Here is a 16121-nt window from a genome sequence, read left to right as displayed (position 1 = left end):
CAGGGGCCAGAAATGAGTGCTGGGCCACTACCCACCTGACCACACTCAAGGCAAGTAGGGAAACCACGGCTGGCTAATCTCAGTCACAGTTCACAGCTGGGGCCAGGGTCAGATCCAAAGCATGCGGCAACGAGAAGGCCAGTTCATTTACCTTTTATTCATCCATCCACCCGCTGCTCAAGGGGCTAGAGGTCCCAAGTGACATCAGACTGCTTCCTGCCACTAGGTGAGCTGTACAAGCAGAGAAGCGTTCCTTGGCCTTTTATTTTCAGAAAGAGTTTGTGTAGGACTAATACGTCTTTCTTCAGTGTTTGAACAGAATTCATCAGTGAGACCACTCGCACCTGGAGTTTTCTTTGTTGGAGGTTTTTACTTACAAATTCAACTTAACAAATACAGGGTTTAGGAAACACAGGGTTACTCAGATTTTCTGTTTCTTTGATCAGGTTTGGTAACTTGTATGGTTCAAGGAATTTCGTCTCACCTAAGGTTTTTTTTCATTTTTCAGTTTCATTAGGTAGAATTGTTACAGTTTGACTGCACATATACAATATATTGCATGAAAATGCATGTACACAATATACTGCACATATTTTTAAAATTTACATATATGCATTATTCATTGTTTCTAAGAACATTTAGAGCTTTAGCTTTTTAAACTTACATAGTTATCAAAGGAATAAAGCGAACCACAAAGTAAGAAAAATTCAAAGATACATCATCTCACCTAAAGTTGTTCACATAGCTTCCTTTTAACTCCTTCAGTGTAAGTAAAATCTGTGATACGGTCTTCCATCCTCAGCATGCATAATCTCTGTCTCCAATCTTTTTATCATGCTCAACACAGCTATAGGGTTATCAGTTTAATTGATCTTACCAAAGAATAGTCTTCTTTCAAGAATCTCCATCCCCCACTTCCTGTTGTCTAACATCAGAAAATACTAATGTCATATAATTTATCTAGTTTCTAGTGGTTTCGAATGGAATGACAAGTTCTGGAGGAATTACTCTTTCATGGGCAGAAGCTGAAACAGGATAATTTTGGCTGCACGTAATAGAAAACCCTAATTCAGTACTCTTAACTGTAAGGAAAAGACATCTTCTCAGGGAATGAGGAGACAGAGTGGTCTTACTGTTAATTTTGGCTCTACGGTTTCAAGGCACAAGGTGCCCTCCATCTTTCTGCCCCAGCATTCCTGCTTTACTGGCCTTGAACATGGGTTAGCTCTCTCTAGTGACTGCATGAAGCCTGAAGGGCCCAAGAAGTCACAGACAGAAGGACGACCAGTAGAGGAAGAGGGGCAATTTCTCTACGTGACACTCTTCAGCAATAAAACAATTCTGTAATATTTAATGTGGATTAACCATGTAGAACTTAGTATGTTTTAATGGCTGTGGGTTTTTTCCTTTCCCAATTTTTGGGAAACACTTTCATCTCCCTTAATTCCCAACTTCTCCCTACTTTCAACTTACAGGTTTTTTTCCCCTTCCTTTCTTTTCTTTCCTGGTTTGCTCTTCTATATAAATCCTTCCTCCCCTGGTTTTGGATTCTGCCCCAAACTGATGAATCTGATGTGTACAATAGGCCACAAGAAGGTCTCTCTAGGTGGTGTGCAGCAGGAGGTGGGGAAGATGTGAATGGTCACACGTAAACTTCTTCGTTCCTTTTACACTGATTTCTATGTCCAACTTTGTTTTTAGTCTCCCAGGAAAGAGACCTGGGAGTAATCTTTGGCTTTTCCTTTCCTTCACTGTCATGTACTGCAGTAGTAAAAAAAATTTTAAGGAGCCTTTAGAATTTAGACAGACTTGAGTTTGAGTAACAGTTGTGCCATTTACTAGCACTTGTACTAGTTACTTAATCATTTTAAAACTTAAAATGAAAAATTTTACTTTTATCAAAGTAATATACTTACAGATTTAAAAAGTCAAATAGTACTGCTAGATTTATTTTAAAAAATAGCAATTGCCCACACCATGCTTTCAAACTCCCAATTCCTTCCTCTGTGTTTAACTCTTAGCTACTTTCTTTGAAATTCGCTCTATTTTTTTTAAGAGTTTATAATGCTGTCTTTCTTTTCCAGTTGTGTATATTGTCTATGGCCTTCCTAACTCTAGAAGATGATATAACACTTCCACCTGATTTCCCAGACCCAGACAAGATCACCTCTCATTTTTCAAAAATAGTGATAGCATCTTTTGATTAAATTACTGTCCAGTATTTACTTTATTAAAATTATGGAGTCATTATTCACAGCTGAGGCATATGCTACAATTGTATTTTATTTTTTGTACAGTTTTGTCTTTACTAATTTATTGCTTATTTACTACATACCTATTACATACTGTCACCAAATACATTGAAGATCTCCTTTTAAAATACTCAAACACATCAGGCATTCCATGGACTCACTTTTCCCTGGAGATGCATCTCCAGAAGGCCTCCGCCCCAAGCTAGTTGGTCTCCTGCTTTCATCCTGGGACTTCTCACCTCTCTCTTCTCTTGGACTCCCTGCTGTCTGGGTCCTAAATATTCCTTTTACTTGACTTCTTAGTTTTGGAGAAGAATATCCTCCAGCAGACTTCTGAGATAAGTATTTTGTAGTTAATATTTTTCAGTTGTGTATCTGAAAAATATTTTTACTCTACCCTCACATTTAAAACTAATATTTTGATTTCATGTTAGAATTATTTTCTTCAGAATTTTGAAATTTAGTGCTCCACTGAACTCATTTTCCTGGAATTATATTGAGAATTTCTAGGCCATTCTGATTTCCAGTTCTTAAATGTGACCTTTTTCTCTATGGAAACTCTTTAAGATCCTTTCTCTATCCCTGGTATCCTGACACTTTGTGACAATGTGCCTTCATGTGGCTCTTCACAGGTTTGCTGTGCAGGGCATTTGGTGGGCCCTTTCCATGTGAGAACACATCTTTTAGATCTAGGAACTTTTCTTGAATTACTGCTTGAGTAATTTCCTCTTCATTTTCTCTGTTCTCTTCCCTGTAACTCTTATTTTTCAGATGTTCAACTTCTTAATCTTCTAATTTTCTTATGTTTCCTCTTTCTCCATTTCTTTTTCTTTTTGTTCTATTATCTGAGAGATATAATCAAATTTATCTTCTTTTATCAATTTTTAAGTTTAAGTTATTGCTTTTTCAATTTTCAAGAGCTTTATTTTCTGAATGTTCTTTTATATACCTATTTCTTCCTCTTTCACTGATATAATATGATCTTCAGAGACTGCAGATAATAAAGTTTTAATAACATTTTTTCCTCTTCTTAGTTTGTTTGTTTTATCCCTCGTCTTCCTCAAATGTCTGTTGATCCTTGGTCATCTGTGTCTATTTAGGAGGGAGCAGAAGTACTCACTGGAAGCTCTGTGGGGTGGAGCCAGGTGCCGTCCAGTGGCAGGCCAGCGGGGGCTCTGGTTGGCCTGCCCAGCTGCCTCCACAGTCTGGCGGGCAGTCTGTCACTGCTCTAAAGTCAGGTCCCTGGGTGCACCCTCACACCACCTGAATCCTGACTGTCATCTCTTTCCCAGCTTTGTTCCTTCCACCTGTTAGTCCTTCGTCTTCTAATCTTGTCTCAGATCCTACCCTCCTTCCAGGCTCAGCTCTCACATTGTCTCCTTGCTGCCTTCTTCATACACATGTTATAAACCTTACTCTCACTGGTTCTGTGATATTTAAGGCATGTTAGTCTGTCTCCCCAAACCCCACATGTGCTCAAGACTAGGGACCATTTCACATACTTGTTGGTCTTATCCTATGGCACCCAACGAGTATTAGGTACTGAGCAGTTTATTGATTTTAGAAAAAAAAATTACAGCAGGAAACGAAAGTCTTATATACAGAATGGAGCGATTCCTTCCCAAATTGTTTAATACACACAAATCGTGTCACTTCAGTTTGGCAATGCTTTTTGAGTGCTTGATCTGCAAGAGATTCTGAAGGAACAACATCTGGCCGTCTTACCTCCCTGATTAAAGCCTCTAGCTCCCTGCGGCTTCCAGCAGGCTTCCTGAGATATGTCTTGTGTAAAGGCAGGTTTTGAGACACATTTAAGCAACCCGATATTATTAATTGAAGTTTGTCAAATATTTACATTAAAAAGTAAGCTAGATTGGTCTCAGAGTTACTTTTCTGTTACCACACTTGGCTACCAAAATGTCCTCTTGGTTAGAAAAGGGTGGCTTTGTGGCTACAGGAATGGGAACCGTGCGTCACCTGAAGCCTCCCTTATCTCCCGCCCAAGGGAGCATGTCCTTAATGTGAACCTTACTGGTCTTAAAAGCAGCTGCAGAAACAAGGTCGAGACGGTGGCTTCCAGAGTCCGAACTCCTTAAGGGGAGTCGGAGACCCTGCATGATCGGGTGGCACGCGGCCTCGCTCCCTCCCCCGCCGCCGCTGCCAGTCCGCGGCTCCCACGCCGGGCTCCAGGCTGGCGGGCCCGCCCACTCACAACCGTGGGCTCCGGGCGGTCATCGCAGCCGTGCTAACGAGGCTCCTCGGTACCTCGTGCTCGCCGCTCCGCCGCGTTCTCGGCAAGCGCGGCCTGGGACGCGCCGTCGTAATTGCAACCGACAGACGACGAAGCCCCGGGTCGAGGCTGGATAACGCACCAAGGTCACTCGACTGGAAAGTGCCCCCGCTCAGCCCCCCACCGCCTGCCCTGCGGCAGGAACGCCCTTCGGGGACCGGGCTTCGGGACGAGCCCGCCGCGCCCGCTGGGCGCTCCTCGGCCGACCTCCGGGGTCAGGGTCCCTGCCCGCGCGCGCCCCGCTCACCGCCCGATCGCAGCTCCGGGCGCCTGCTGGAGCCGAGCCCCGCGCGACCCCGGCCTCAGTAGCAGCGCGCGGTTTCCCAGGCAACGGGCGCGGCACCTGAGGGAGCCGGCGCCCCCCGGCGCCTGCGCATCTCGTCCGCCGGCGCCTCCGGCCCAGGCAGCGCAGGCCCCGCCCCCAGCACGGGCCGGGCAGTCGCGCGAGCGGAAGCACCCGACCGGAAGCGGAACTGCGCGGCGTCTGCGGCGGGCTGAGGGCGGCGCGGGCGAGTCTTCGGCTGGCCGTGCTGGCGCATCTCTAGGTAGGGCCGGGCCTCCGGGGCCAGGGCGTCCGGGCCCGCTCTCGGCCGTCGCCTCGGCGCGGCTGGCTGCGCTCGTGGTGCTGCGCCGTCGCGGTCCTGGGACGCGTCTCCCTGACCGCCCGACCCCGCAGCCCTGCTCCCTGCCCGCTCCGCCTGGCCAGACCGCACCCCACCTCCCCCGGCGAGAGATGTGCAGTTCCGGGACGGCCGCGCGGCTGCTCCTCCCGTCCCCGAGGAGGTGTCCTCCAACCCCTGCGCTTGCGTCTCCGAACTTGTCTCTGGGGGTGTCCTGAGCCGGGGCCCCAGCAACCCGCAAGCACTGGGCCCTCGGGGAAGGAGAGGCCGAGGGGGGTGGTGGTGACGTGAGGCTTACAGACGGGACGGTTTGTCCAAGTCAGCCGAGGAGGGGCCAGAAGTTCCTATACAGGAGGGGTATTCAAGCTGAGTTTCGGCTAAGCGGGAGTTGGGAGGTGCTGAGGGGCAGGAGGCCGTTCATTCCTACAGAGGGAACAGAAGGTTTAAGACGTACGGGTTTGAGACAGTCTGACTTTCGGGGGAAAGTGTCGCTTAGAGATGAGGATGGCAGGAAGCTCAAGAGAACTGGGAGCGAGGATGTGATGCTCAGACGTGGATGTTAGAAGAGTCAGTCTGGCAGGTGTAGGGACGTCTTTTGGCTTGAGCATCTGAGTAGATAAGTCAGGGTGAGAAACACGGATGGGAGGCAGGTCTGCAGCATCTATTCCTCACCACTCACCTCCCACATGTGTCCTGCTACTTAGTCTACAGCTGTGTTCTGTGGTTCTTCCGTGTCCAGTGTCGTCCTTTTGTTTTGTCCTCTGTCTTTCCTGAACCGTGGCTTTCCATGTACATGTGCTCTTTGACCTGACCAGGTTTGGACCTTGCTGTTTGGAGCTCTGCACCACCACAGCCCTCACACATTCTCTCTGTGTTGATTTCCCCATCACCCCATCTCTGCCCTAAGCTCTGCCATGGTGGTTCCCCCCACGGTGCCATTCCTCCATCTGCATAACTCCAGTTGTGCACTGCTTACTGGTTGTGTTCATAGAAAACAGTGGAAACGCCTTGGCTGCATTGGGTCCCGACTGCTCATCTCCACACATACCATTTCTTGACCACTTGACCTCCCAGTTTGTGTAGTTTCTAACCACTTAACCTGCCACTTCTGGCCCACAGTTTTCTCATCTGAACTGAGAAGACTACAGTAGGTGACGTCTGAGGTCACTTATAGTTTTTACTCTCTGGGTTCTGCCCCCTCCCTGAGCCTGCATCTGGGTGTCATTTATGGGGCAGGTTTACCGTAAAGCTAGGGAAGTTCAGGCTTCAGGGTCCTCACTTCCACAGGTGCCTTCCCAGGCACTGGGAAGGACTTCAGTGCCCTTATGTTTATTATTTTGTATTTTTTTAAAAAAGGGATTTTGAATTATTTAAGTTTCAAGCCCTGTGCTACTTGGATCCTATGAAATTGGCAGTTAGTCATATCCTGCTGTCTTGGTTTCTGGGTTCTTGTCCTTCAGCCTTTCCTCTTACCCCCTCTGGCTCCTCCTCCTTGTTTGTACTTGTTATTGAGGGTTGAAGAGAAGACATGAGTGAATGGAGCTGGTCAGATTCCTGCTGTAACCTGGCTTTAGTTTTCTCTTGAGTCAGGAAGAGTCAGAGATTGGCAGCCCAGCCCAGTGGGCAGAGCCTTGCGACAGTGTGTGTTTGATTTGTTCACCACTGGGCATCTGCCTCCTTCAAGAAGAGGTGGATAGTAAGGAAAGAAGGGAAGTCCACTTAACTGAGATCATAAAAGCAAGTCTTACCTCCATGGAAACTAGGGTCGTGGAAATTCATTCAGAGGAATTAATTGCACCCTTATTAGCTTGCAAGTCAGGCATCCTTTACACTATCAGTTATTTTCTCAGAGCTTTGTAACAGGTGTAAAAAACTTTTCATTTTCATTTGCTTTTAGAAGCAAATTCCTGTTTCTTTGTATGGTGTTCTGTGGGAAGAATCTTCAAAGAGATAAAACATGTTATCTAATGTTGAAATTAATTATGTAAGTATAGTAAGATATTTCTTAAGGATTTTATAGTAGTAGTTTAGAATTCACCAAATTGACAGGGAAATCATTTTATTTTTACAAATAAGGAAATCAGTGATGTGCAAAGAGAGTAAATGGTTTGTCTTCAGACAGTAAATCAAGGTCATTGTTAGTCAAAAAACCCCAGCTCCTAAGCACCTTTTTCCTTAAAAACAAGTATGACTCAAGTAAGGAGGAATCCATTTAAGAGAACTCCTACTGTAGAACACTTACTGTAACTTGGACCAAAGCTGTCCTTCCACATACCTGTCCAGCTGCACACCTGCGTGCATGCTGGAACCTGAAAGAACACACCAGAGGTGGGTGAGGTTCCCCTCAGTACTTTAGCTAAAGAGTTAACTCAGTACAGGTTCATGTACGTTATTGTGAGTCATATAAAATGGTTGCCAACCAGGACAACAGGACAGTGACTGAACAGCAGAGTTTTGTGGATAGTTTAGTTTTGGGTTTTTGCCCATTAAGCACCAGGATCTCCCATTTAAGATAGAAATCTTTCTAAAATAGAGCATTTCCCTGCTCTCTTAATAGAATGTGCTAGATATGATACGCTTTCCCTCACTGTCTCAAGCAAACATTTTAAACGTAGTTTGTTGTGTTGAGATGCAGACAGTGTCAGGGCTCGTTGAGGCATGTACAGCTGTTTCCCCCAGTATGGCCTCAGTTCTCCTGTCCCTTTGCTTCCCCCAGTCACCTGTCTCAGGTCTCACCCCTACCCCTGTCTGTCTGCCCACGCCTGCCTCCAGTGACTTCTTACTTTTCTTTACTGTGGACTTAGGAGCTAAATGTAGAACTATGTAGAAGAAGAATTTACAGATGATAAATTAGAGCCTAAGAAGTCTCTTGTGAATAGAATTTTTCAGCTTTAACTCATGAATTTTAAAATTTATATTGGAGTTTTGTTCTGTATTCTGGATACATGAGGCACACAGTTTTATAGGTCATAGGCATTTTCTTTTTCTTTGTTCGGTGGCAGTGGTTTTCATGCTGTGCTTCACTGCCCTGGAAGGGTTTGTAGAGCTGCACTGGGGCAGGGGAAGCCCAGGGCCCAGCCTTCAGGGTTGCTCCTTCGATCTGACAATCCTGTCAGGGCCCTTGGCCCAGGAGGAGGAGCACTTGGGGCTAAGACACCGCCTACAAGCCGGTTCTGCCTCACGATTAGGCCTTCCCAGCACACGTGCCGGCAGCTACCAGGTCACTCTGAAGTGCCCAGTGTTGAGGGTGGGGTCCCCTAGTGAGGGGAACTGGCTTTGGAGGCAGGTGGATTCAAGTCCAGGTTTTGCTGTTACTGCCTGAGACTGCAGGCAGGTGACCTAGCAGCACACGTGGCCGCCCAGCAGCCGGTTCTTCCTGCCTCCTTGGCTGGCAGGAGTGCCTCCCAGTGGAGTCTGAGCGAAACTGGATGATGTGCAGGGGGATGGGAGGGGGTGTCTGCTGCGGGGCTTGCAGAGTAAACTTAGTCTCAGGGTACAGCTCGGGGCATTGCGAAATGTGTATGCACACCCCAGGTGTCCTTTCCTGAGGGACCTTGAGCCTCCACTCCCTTGTTCAAGGTACATGTCTTGGGGACTTTGTCTTGTTCGTTGATGTGTCCACAGGGCCTGGAGCGCAGCAAACACTAGACGAATGTTTCCTAAGTGATTTTGGTCTCACGCCTTTGGCATAGCTGAGGCAGGGGGTGGCGGGGCATGTGGAAGAGGGGCTCTACCCTCCTTTAAAGGTCTTTTGTGGCAGAAAACAGGGCTTTGCGCCCCTCGTCTTGGGGCTCTTCCCACCACGCACCGTACACGGTTTCTGAATCTGGGTGTCAGTGGTCACGGTCAGACTGTGTTCTGGAGGATCCTCCAGGGTGCCTTGAGTCTGAGTGTCAGGACTGTCACAGGCGTTCTGTCTCTCGTTTGACTAAACTTCTTCGAAGTGGTAGTGTTAAAGAAAAACATGACTGACAACTTGCTGAGACAGTGAGAAAGACTTCATTCAAGACTTGCATGGGGAGATTGACAGCCTCCGGTAGAGTGAAGGTCAGTGAGAGTCAGGGTTGGGTGGGGATTACTCTGATCATCAGGGCAATCAGATTTCAAGGGTGGGATTTTCTGTGAAACTGAGCAGGAATCTTGCTGAAATTGGTGGGGATGAACTTGGCATTCAAGGTGGAGGCCTGTGGGCAGGAGGGCCTAGGACCCTGACTAAAGTGTGGTCAAGGAGAGCATCTGGGTCAGTAGTCCCAGAGTCCTGTATGGAGGCCGTGTGGGGCCTGGGCACAGTCTGAGTGCGGCCACCCTTGGTTTACCGGCTCCCCTGGTTGGCTGCACATTCACGAGTTCCTGGTAGTTGTGAGCATGGCTGTGTCTGTGCACTGGCCCAGGACACGTGTTCATCTCTTGGAATTTTCAGTCCCTCTTGTCACCCTGCTGTGTTGAAAGGTCCCTGTAAGTTCCTGTTTTTAGGTGGGTTAGCAGAGAGGAGAGGAGAGGGTCCGTGCCAGCATATGTTACCCCTGAAAGAACAGTCACCGGAAACTCAGAAATGAAGCAAGGGAACAAGAGGACTGTGTGCTTGTTGCTGAATCCTGGGCCCTTGTTTAAGAGATTCACCCAGGATTATCCAGTTTTCTAACAGAGTGTACCTCCCTGTTCTACTTGCTGTTTACTCTTGATTAGAGCCCAAGCACTGTGATACATGTTAATTCGTAGACTTTGTCTTGTGGAGACGAATTATTCCTGTCTGGTAAAGTTATATCCCAAGGTTATGGTTTTATTACTCTGTAAGACATTAACACGATTTGTCTCCAGTTTACAAAAGGTCATTTTGGTCAGCCAGCTCTTCACATGCGCTCTGGACCAGCTTCCCATCTTACAGCCCCCTCATTAACTTATGCTTGCTGAACGTTCTGCTTTGACACTGGTGGGGTGCTGGGTGTGCCTGAGGTGGCCACAACTGCTGGTACTGATTGTCCTGCAAACACTGCTCCCCAGGGGAGGTGTGCCCTGGGCTGGCCCTGGTCCACTGTCCCTGTGTCCAGAGTGACTCAGCCCTTCTCTCTGGCAGGCGATGTGCATGTGTTTTTGCTGAAGCCTGCCTCTCTCCCTTTCTCCAGGGGTTTGTTGATTGAGAGATTGTGGTAAAGGACCTTCTGTCTGGGTTTCTCTTTGCCCTTCTCTCCACGTCCTCATTCCCTGGTAACTCAGTAGGCAGGGATGGGTCTGGTGTGAGGAGAGTGAGCCATTCCTGGGCGTGCGGCCACTGCCAGCGCTACAGACCCCAGCCATACTTGTGTGCCTGCGGCTGTGCCTTCATGGGCCTCCTGTGCTGATGCCGCTTCCCATGCCAGTTTGTCAGCTCCTTGAGGGTAGACGGTTCTTGGTCCTCTTTCTTTGCCCGCAGTTGATTCCCAGTTTCTCTTTATACACCTGCCCTTTGATGCCTTCATTCACTCATAAATAACTTGCTGGGCCCCTCACATGCCAGACACTGTGCTGGGTGCTAGGACGTGACAGACAGTGGTGTCACCTGCCCTGAGTCCCACATCAAAGTGGGTGGCCCCCCCCAGACTGTATTTTGGACAGTAGGGCTCCTGCCTGAAGAGACATAACTTTTGTTTTCTTTCTGAACAATTATCTAGATAAGGAAAATTTCCTGTATAACTTGCAGCTGTGATAAGTGAAATATTATATAAGTATATAATTTTATAGTGTATGTTTATGTAATATATAATATATAACATATATGTGTTTGTGATCATCTTAAAAATTACCTTTAGAGAATGTAAAGCCTCAGTGTATGCTCTTGCACTAAAAGGCTTAAAAAGCCAGAGGAAAATTTAAAAAGGTAATGCCACAGATTTGTCTTTTTAAGCGTTTTATTTCACACCACACTAACTGCGTTGATGGTGGGCTGTGTGAGTATCTGGTGCTGTGAGGAGCTGAGATACCAGAAGGCATCCTCTGTTGCCCCGAGCTCCCAAATCTGTGCCTGTCCGAATTTTTCTTTGTAGATGCCATAGAAGAGGGCATTGTGACGTAACATTCCTGAGGTAATTTGTGATTCAGGCTGTGAGGAACTGGCAGTGTGAAAGGCAGGAAAAACAGTACATGTTTTAAAAATAGTGAGCTTTTCACTACTGGGGTAAGAAAAAGGAGGAAAAACATTTGAATAAAATCAAAGCGGAGGCTGAACCCCACTTCTTGCAAAATAAAGAGGAGAGTGTTTCAAGAAACTCAGTGTTGTCACTTGCAGTTTTAGTAGAAAAACGCTTGAAACAAAAATGTCTTTTTATCGTGAGGGAAGGCAGCCAACACAACTGTGGCAGAGCCGCTAGGCAAAACGGGCCCAGGTCTGCGGGGCTGGGCGTGCAGGCCGGCTCCGTGGTGGGAGGGCCCCGTGCGGAGAGGAGCAGGGCTCCACTCAGCACGGAAACAGTCAGGCTCTACGTGGCTGAGAGGTACCTTGAGTCCACTCAGCGTCCACAAACATTGCTGCTTTTTTTTTTAATCCATTTTGGTTTTTTGTCTTTTCTGACAACCCTTTGAGTTCTGACACATATCCCCTTTCCAAACCATGCCCAGAGGGCCCAACTGGAGAACGGCCTTATGGTTGAGAAGATCATGTTATGAAGTCCACTTTCTGCTTCAGAAACATGCCTTCCTTGGTAATGTTCCCAAGATAAACCCAATACTAGTAATAGGCCTACAGTGGTTTGGGGGGTATGGATTTGTGTATTCCATTATATGTAATAATTTAATGAGCACACCTCTCTAAATTTCAACATAAATGCTCTTTATGTCCACTCAATTTTTATATTTTTTAAAAATTATTTTTGGCTGCCAAACAGATTTCAAAATCTACTATTAGGGGTCAGTGTCATTAACAGGGAGTACAGTCTTAAAAGGTAATCTGCAGGGGTGTCTTTGCTCGACCATAGTTTATTTACAATTTCTTCATTTGTGAAGTAGAGCTTATAGTTTTTTACCCACAGAGCTGTCTTAAAGATTGGAGATCGTGTGCATTGAGTGCCAGCTCTGTCTGGTAGGAAGTGGGCTCACTTGGCAGCTGGTGGCTGCCTTCAGTCTTCAGCCTGGGGAAGGCACCGTTCTTGCACTGCTGTTTGCATAATGGGGTTTTTTTGTTTTGTTGTAACAGAGGACATGAAGCCCTGATGACTCCTAAAGAAAATCAGAGTGAAAAGAATAGGCCATTAAGATAAAGGCTTCTGATCACTGATGGATGTTATTACTTGTATTATGTCTTTTATTACACATGAGGACATCTTCCTTATTGTATAAAGGACTCTGCCTAGATTTTCCCCAGATTTTGAATTGTAACTCTAAACTCTTGTTTATTTTTACATTTTAGAATGGGTGGTTTTCCATTCAAAGTCAGTGACCATCTCAAATGTTGTGGACATTTTCATGTAGTTTTCTTTTTAACACGTTTACTGAGATGTATTTGACACTCAGGAAAGAATACATATGTACAGTGAACAGTTTGAAATGTTTAGCACGTATTCACCCGTGAAACCATCCCCACGACGAAGGTAGCGAACAAGTGTACCGCCCTGTCTCCACCAATTCCCTCCCGCCCTACCCTACAGCCCTGGTCTCTGCCCTGCAGTCAGCTCAGCGCTCAGTGAGGTGCACTTTACATGAATGGACTCATACAGCATGCACTCCTTTTTCATCCGACTTCTTTCACTCAGCAAGGTTATTTTGAAAAACATCCATGTTGCATGTATCAATCTGTGTTTTAGTTTTGCTAAAATTAGCTTCAGTTTGAGCTCCTAGATGGGGAGTATTACTTCTTTGAAACTGTTAACCTGTTTTCGAATTTTGTTGAATGATAACCTCTGTGAAGCTCTTAAGAGAGTGCTGGGCCATGTTGTCCTGTGAAGTCCACTTAGTCACCTCACATGTAGGTGACGTCCCTGGTGTGTGTCCATGGAAGACTTCAGGCTCCTGGCCAGCAGCATGCGCCATGACACGCTGGAGACAGAGACTGAATGTCAAATACTGTCTGGGGTTTGCTTTGAAAGTTGCTGTAAGTGTCACGGTAACTCCATAATTACTAATTTACTTTCCTTTCCAGACCCTTCCAGGAGTTTCATTATGGGCGTGAGAGGCTTGCAGGGGTTTGTGGGAAGTAGCTGTCCACATGTCTGCACTGCGGTAAACTTCAAAGAGCTGGCGGAGCGCCACCGGAGCGAGCATCCCGGATGCACTCCCACCGTCGTGGTGGACGCCATGTGTTGCCTCAGATACTGGTACACGCCAGACTCTTGGATCTGTGGTGGCCAATGGCGAGAGTACTTTTCCTCTTTGCGAGAATTTGTGAAAACTTTTACAACTGCTGGCATCAAGTTGATATTCTTCTTTGATGGCATGGTGGAACAGAACAAGAGAGATGAGTGGGTGAAGCGAAGACTCAAGAACAACAGGGAGATAGCCAGGATTTTTCATTACGTCAAGTCCCACAAGGAGCAGCCTGGCAGGAACATGTTCTTTATCCCCTCGGGGCTGGCCATATTTACGCGGTTTGCTCTGAAGACCCTGGGTCAGGAGACTCTGTGTTCATTACAGGAGGCCGACTACGAGGTGGCTTCCTATGGCCTCCAGAACCACTGTCTCGGGATTCTTGGAGAGGACACAGACTACTTAATTTACAACACCTGTCCCTACTTCTCAATCAGCGAGCTGTGCCTGGAGAGCCTGGACACCATCATGCTGTGCCGGGAGAAGCTCTGCCAGAGCCTGGGGCTCAGCCTGTGCGACCTGCCTCTCCTGGCCTGCCTGCTGGGCAACGACATCATCCCGGAGGGCATGTTTGAAAGCTTTCGCTACAAGTGCTTGTCTTCCTACACCTCCGTCAGAGAGAACTTCGACAAAAAAGGTAACATCATCTTAGCTGTAGCAGACCACATATCTAAAGTTCTTCACTTGCATCAAGGTGAGAAAAAACTAGAAGAGATGTTACCTTTGGGACCAAATAGAGCTCTTTTCTACAAAGGAGTTGCATCGTATATTTTGCCAGGACAGAAATCTCCATGGTTTTTCCAGAAACCTAAAGGTGTAGTAACTTTGAACAAGCAGGTAGTATCCATGTGTACAGACCCTGACTCCAATCAGAAATTACTTATCGGTACAGACTCTGAATTTAACCTAGAAGCACCCATGTGTACAGACCCTGACTCCAAGCAGGAAGTTCTCATATGTACAGATCCTGAATCCACGCAAGAAGCTTCCATTTGTACACACCCTGAAATTAAACAAGACCCCATGGATACGGAGCCTGAAATCAAGCAACAAGTAACCATGGTTTCAGATCCTGAAATCTTAAAGGTATGTAGGTGTGCCCACCCAAATCTGATAGATGCCATGATTGAAGACGTATCCATTGATGGATTTGTCAGTGAATATTTATTGACGACCTGCAAGGTTGAGACACTGTGGTAGACACAGAACAGAGCCCTGGGAATCTGGCCAGGAAGTATGACTTCATACTTGTGAAAACTCACCTGGTAAACTGTTCTGCATTGTTGCTGGATTGTTAAGGGGAGAGGGCTGTTGCTGTGGAGGGTGAGGTCACCATGGGCTGGGTTACAGAGAGACATTCCCAGAAGCTGGTGAGCTGGAGCCAGACCTCATGGGGCCTGAGATTTGCTTCAGAGGGCACAGGCTCAGGGCTGTGGGAACGCTGAAAGTGTGGCGTTTGGAACCTGTGTCACTGGGGACAAGGGCCAAACAGTAGGCGGGAGCATGGAGTCTGAAGGGTCAAGTAGGGAGAAAAAAATGGAAAAGACAGACCACGGCCAGATTGTGAACACTATTAAATGCCATGCTGGGAGTTTGGATATAATCCTGAAGGGAAGGTAGAGCCTCGGGTTTTGACGGAGCCCCTGCCGAATAGCCAGCTGTTGCGTGCAGGTTCCGGCTGGGTGCACTTCGTGTGTTGTCTCCTTTAACCTGCTCGCTGTCCTTGGGTTAGAGAGAAGGTGCGTGTCCACGTGACTGTCCATCTCAGCAAGTGCGCAGCCACTCATGACTTACCCACAGACTTTCCGTTGTTCCTGGCTTTCATCTAGTTACCCAAATTACAAATCTAGGAACCATGTCTCCTGTCTTGTGGCTCTGATCTCTTCAGTGGCTCTTACACTTGTGTGGATTACTGTGGTCACCTCTGAGAGCTCTTCCTAAACAGGCTTTTGCCTTTTGCAGTCCGTCTGTCATGCTACATGCAGAATTCGAGCCCTTCATTTGCACTTCACAGCTCAGGAGGGAGTCCCCCATCGCAGCTGCCTGGCACTCCCTGCAGCCCCAGCTCTGTCTGCCCCTCACCTTGTCCAGGCCTTGCACGCACTCTCTTCCTCTCAGTGGCTTTCTGCCCCTCCTGCTGGTTAGTGCCAGCTGGCTCTTCTGTCACACACTCAGAGGAGCCCCGACTGCCCACCATGTGTGTCTGACATTTGCAGCACACCTCCCTGGAGTTTCATGTTTGATTCTTGTCTTTCCTGCTAGACTAGGGCCGCTCTGCAAGGCCGGACCTGTCTCTCCTTGTCACTGCCCAGCCCTGGTCCTGTCACACTGTCTGTCTTGTAGTGGCCGCAGGTTAGATCTCAGGGGGTGTTCCTGGCTCTGGCATCTTTAGATTCTCTTCTCAGTGACGTCCTCCCTCCCTTTGCACAGCTGCAAGTGTTCTTCTGTCTGAATTAGCCTTTCACCTCTTTCTCTGTTCCATACGTTGTAGCAGACGAGCCACTTAACTGACAGGAACTTGCAGAAGAGGTAGAATGTGACGCATGTTTTGAGAGAGTTACAGGTGAAAAAGTCTTATCAAGTGAAGAAATTATTCCACCTGGAAGCATTCTTAACTGCTTCTTAGGAGGAAAAGAGTCTGGGTGTGAAGGTGGAGGAAGGTTAGCAGTGGACCTCTGTGGGGACATC

General features: G+C 47.3%; 1 protein-coding gene across 15 annotated transcripts in view; it reads left to right on the top strand.

Annotated features, from left to right (window-relative positions):
• The first annotated feature begins 4965 nt into the window (after positions 1 to 4965).
• FAM120B (family with sequence similarity 120 member B) overlaps positions 4966 to 16121 on the top strand; it is a 73246-nt gene continuing 62090 nt past the window's right edge. For 11 of the 15 annotated variants that reach the window (XR_012508415.1, XR_012508416.1, XR_012508414.1 and 8 more), the window contains exons 1-2: positions 4991 to 5087; positions 13270 to 14519. Coding sequence is in view for 5 of the 15 variants with exons in the window: in XM_074367923.1 (XP_074224024.1) it covers positions 13290 to 14519 (1230 nt within the window). In the remaining 10 variants the exon portion in view is untranslated. Of the gene's footprint in view, positions 5088 to 8873; positions 9210 to 13269; positions 14520 to 16121 lie in introns of those variants that run through there. The other 4 variants (XM_074367925.1, XM_074367922.1, XM_074367928.1 and 1 more) reach the window with 4 other exon arrangements.

The sequence above is a fragment of the Camelus bactrianus genome, chromosome 8 (genome assembly GCF_048773025.1).
Source record: "Camelus bactrianus isolate YW-2024 breed Bactrian camel chromosome 8, ASM4877302v1, whole genome shotgun sequence".
NCBI lineage: Eukaryota > Metazoa > Chordata > Mammalia > Artiodactyla > Camelidae > Camelus > Camelus bactrianus.
Note: the sequence above shows the minus strand (reverse complement) of the source record. Positions and strands in the feature narration are given on the sequence as shown.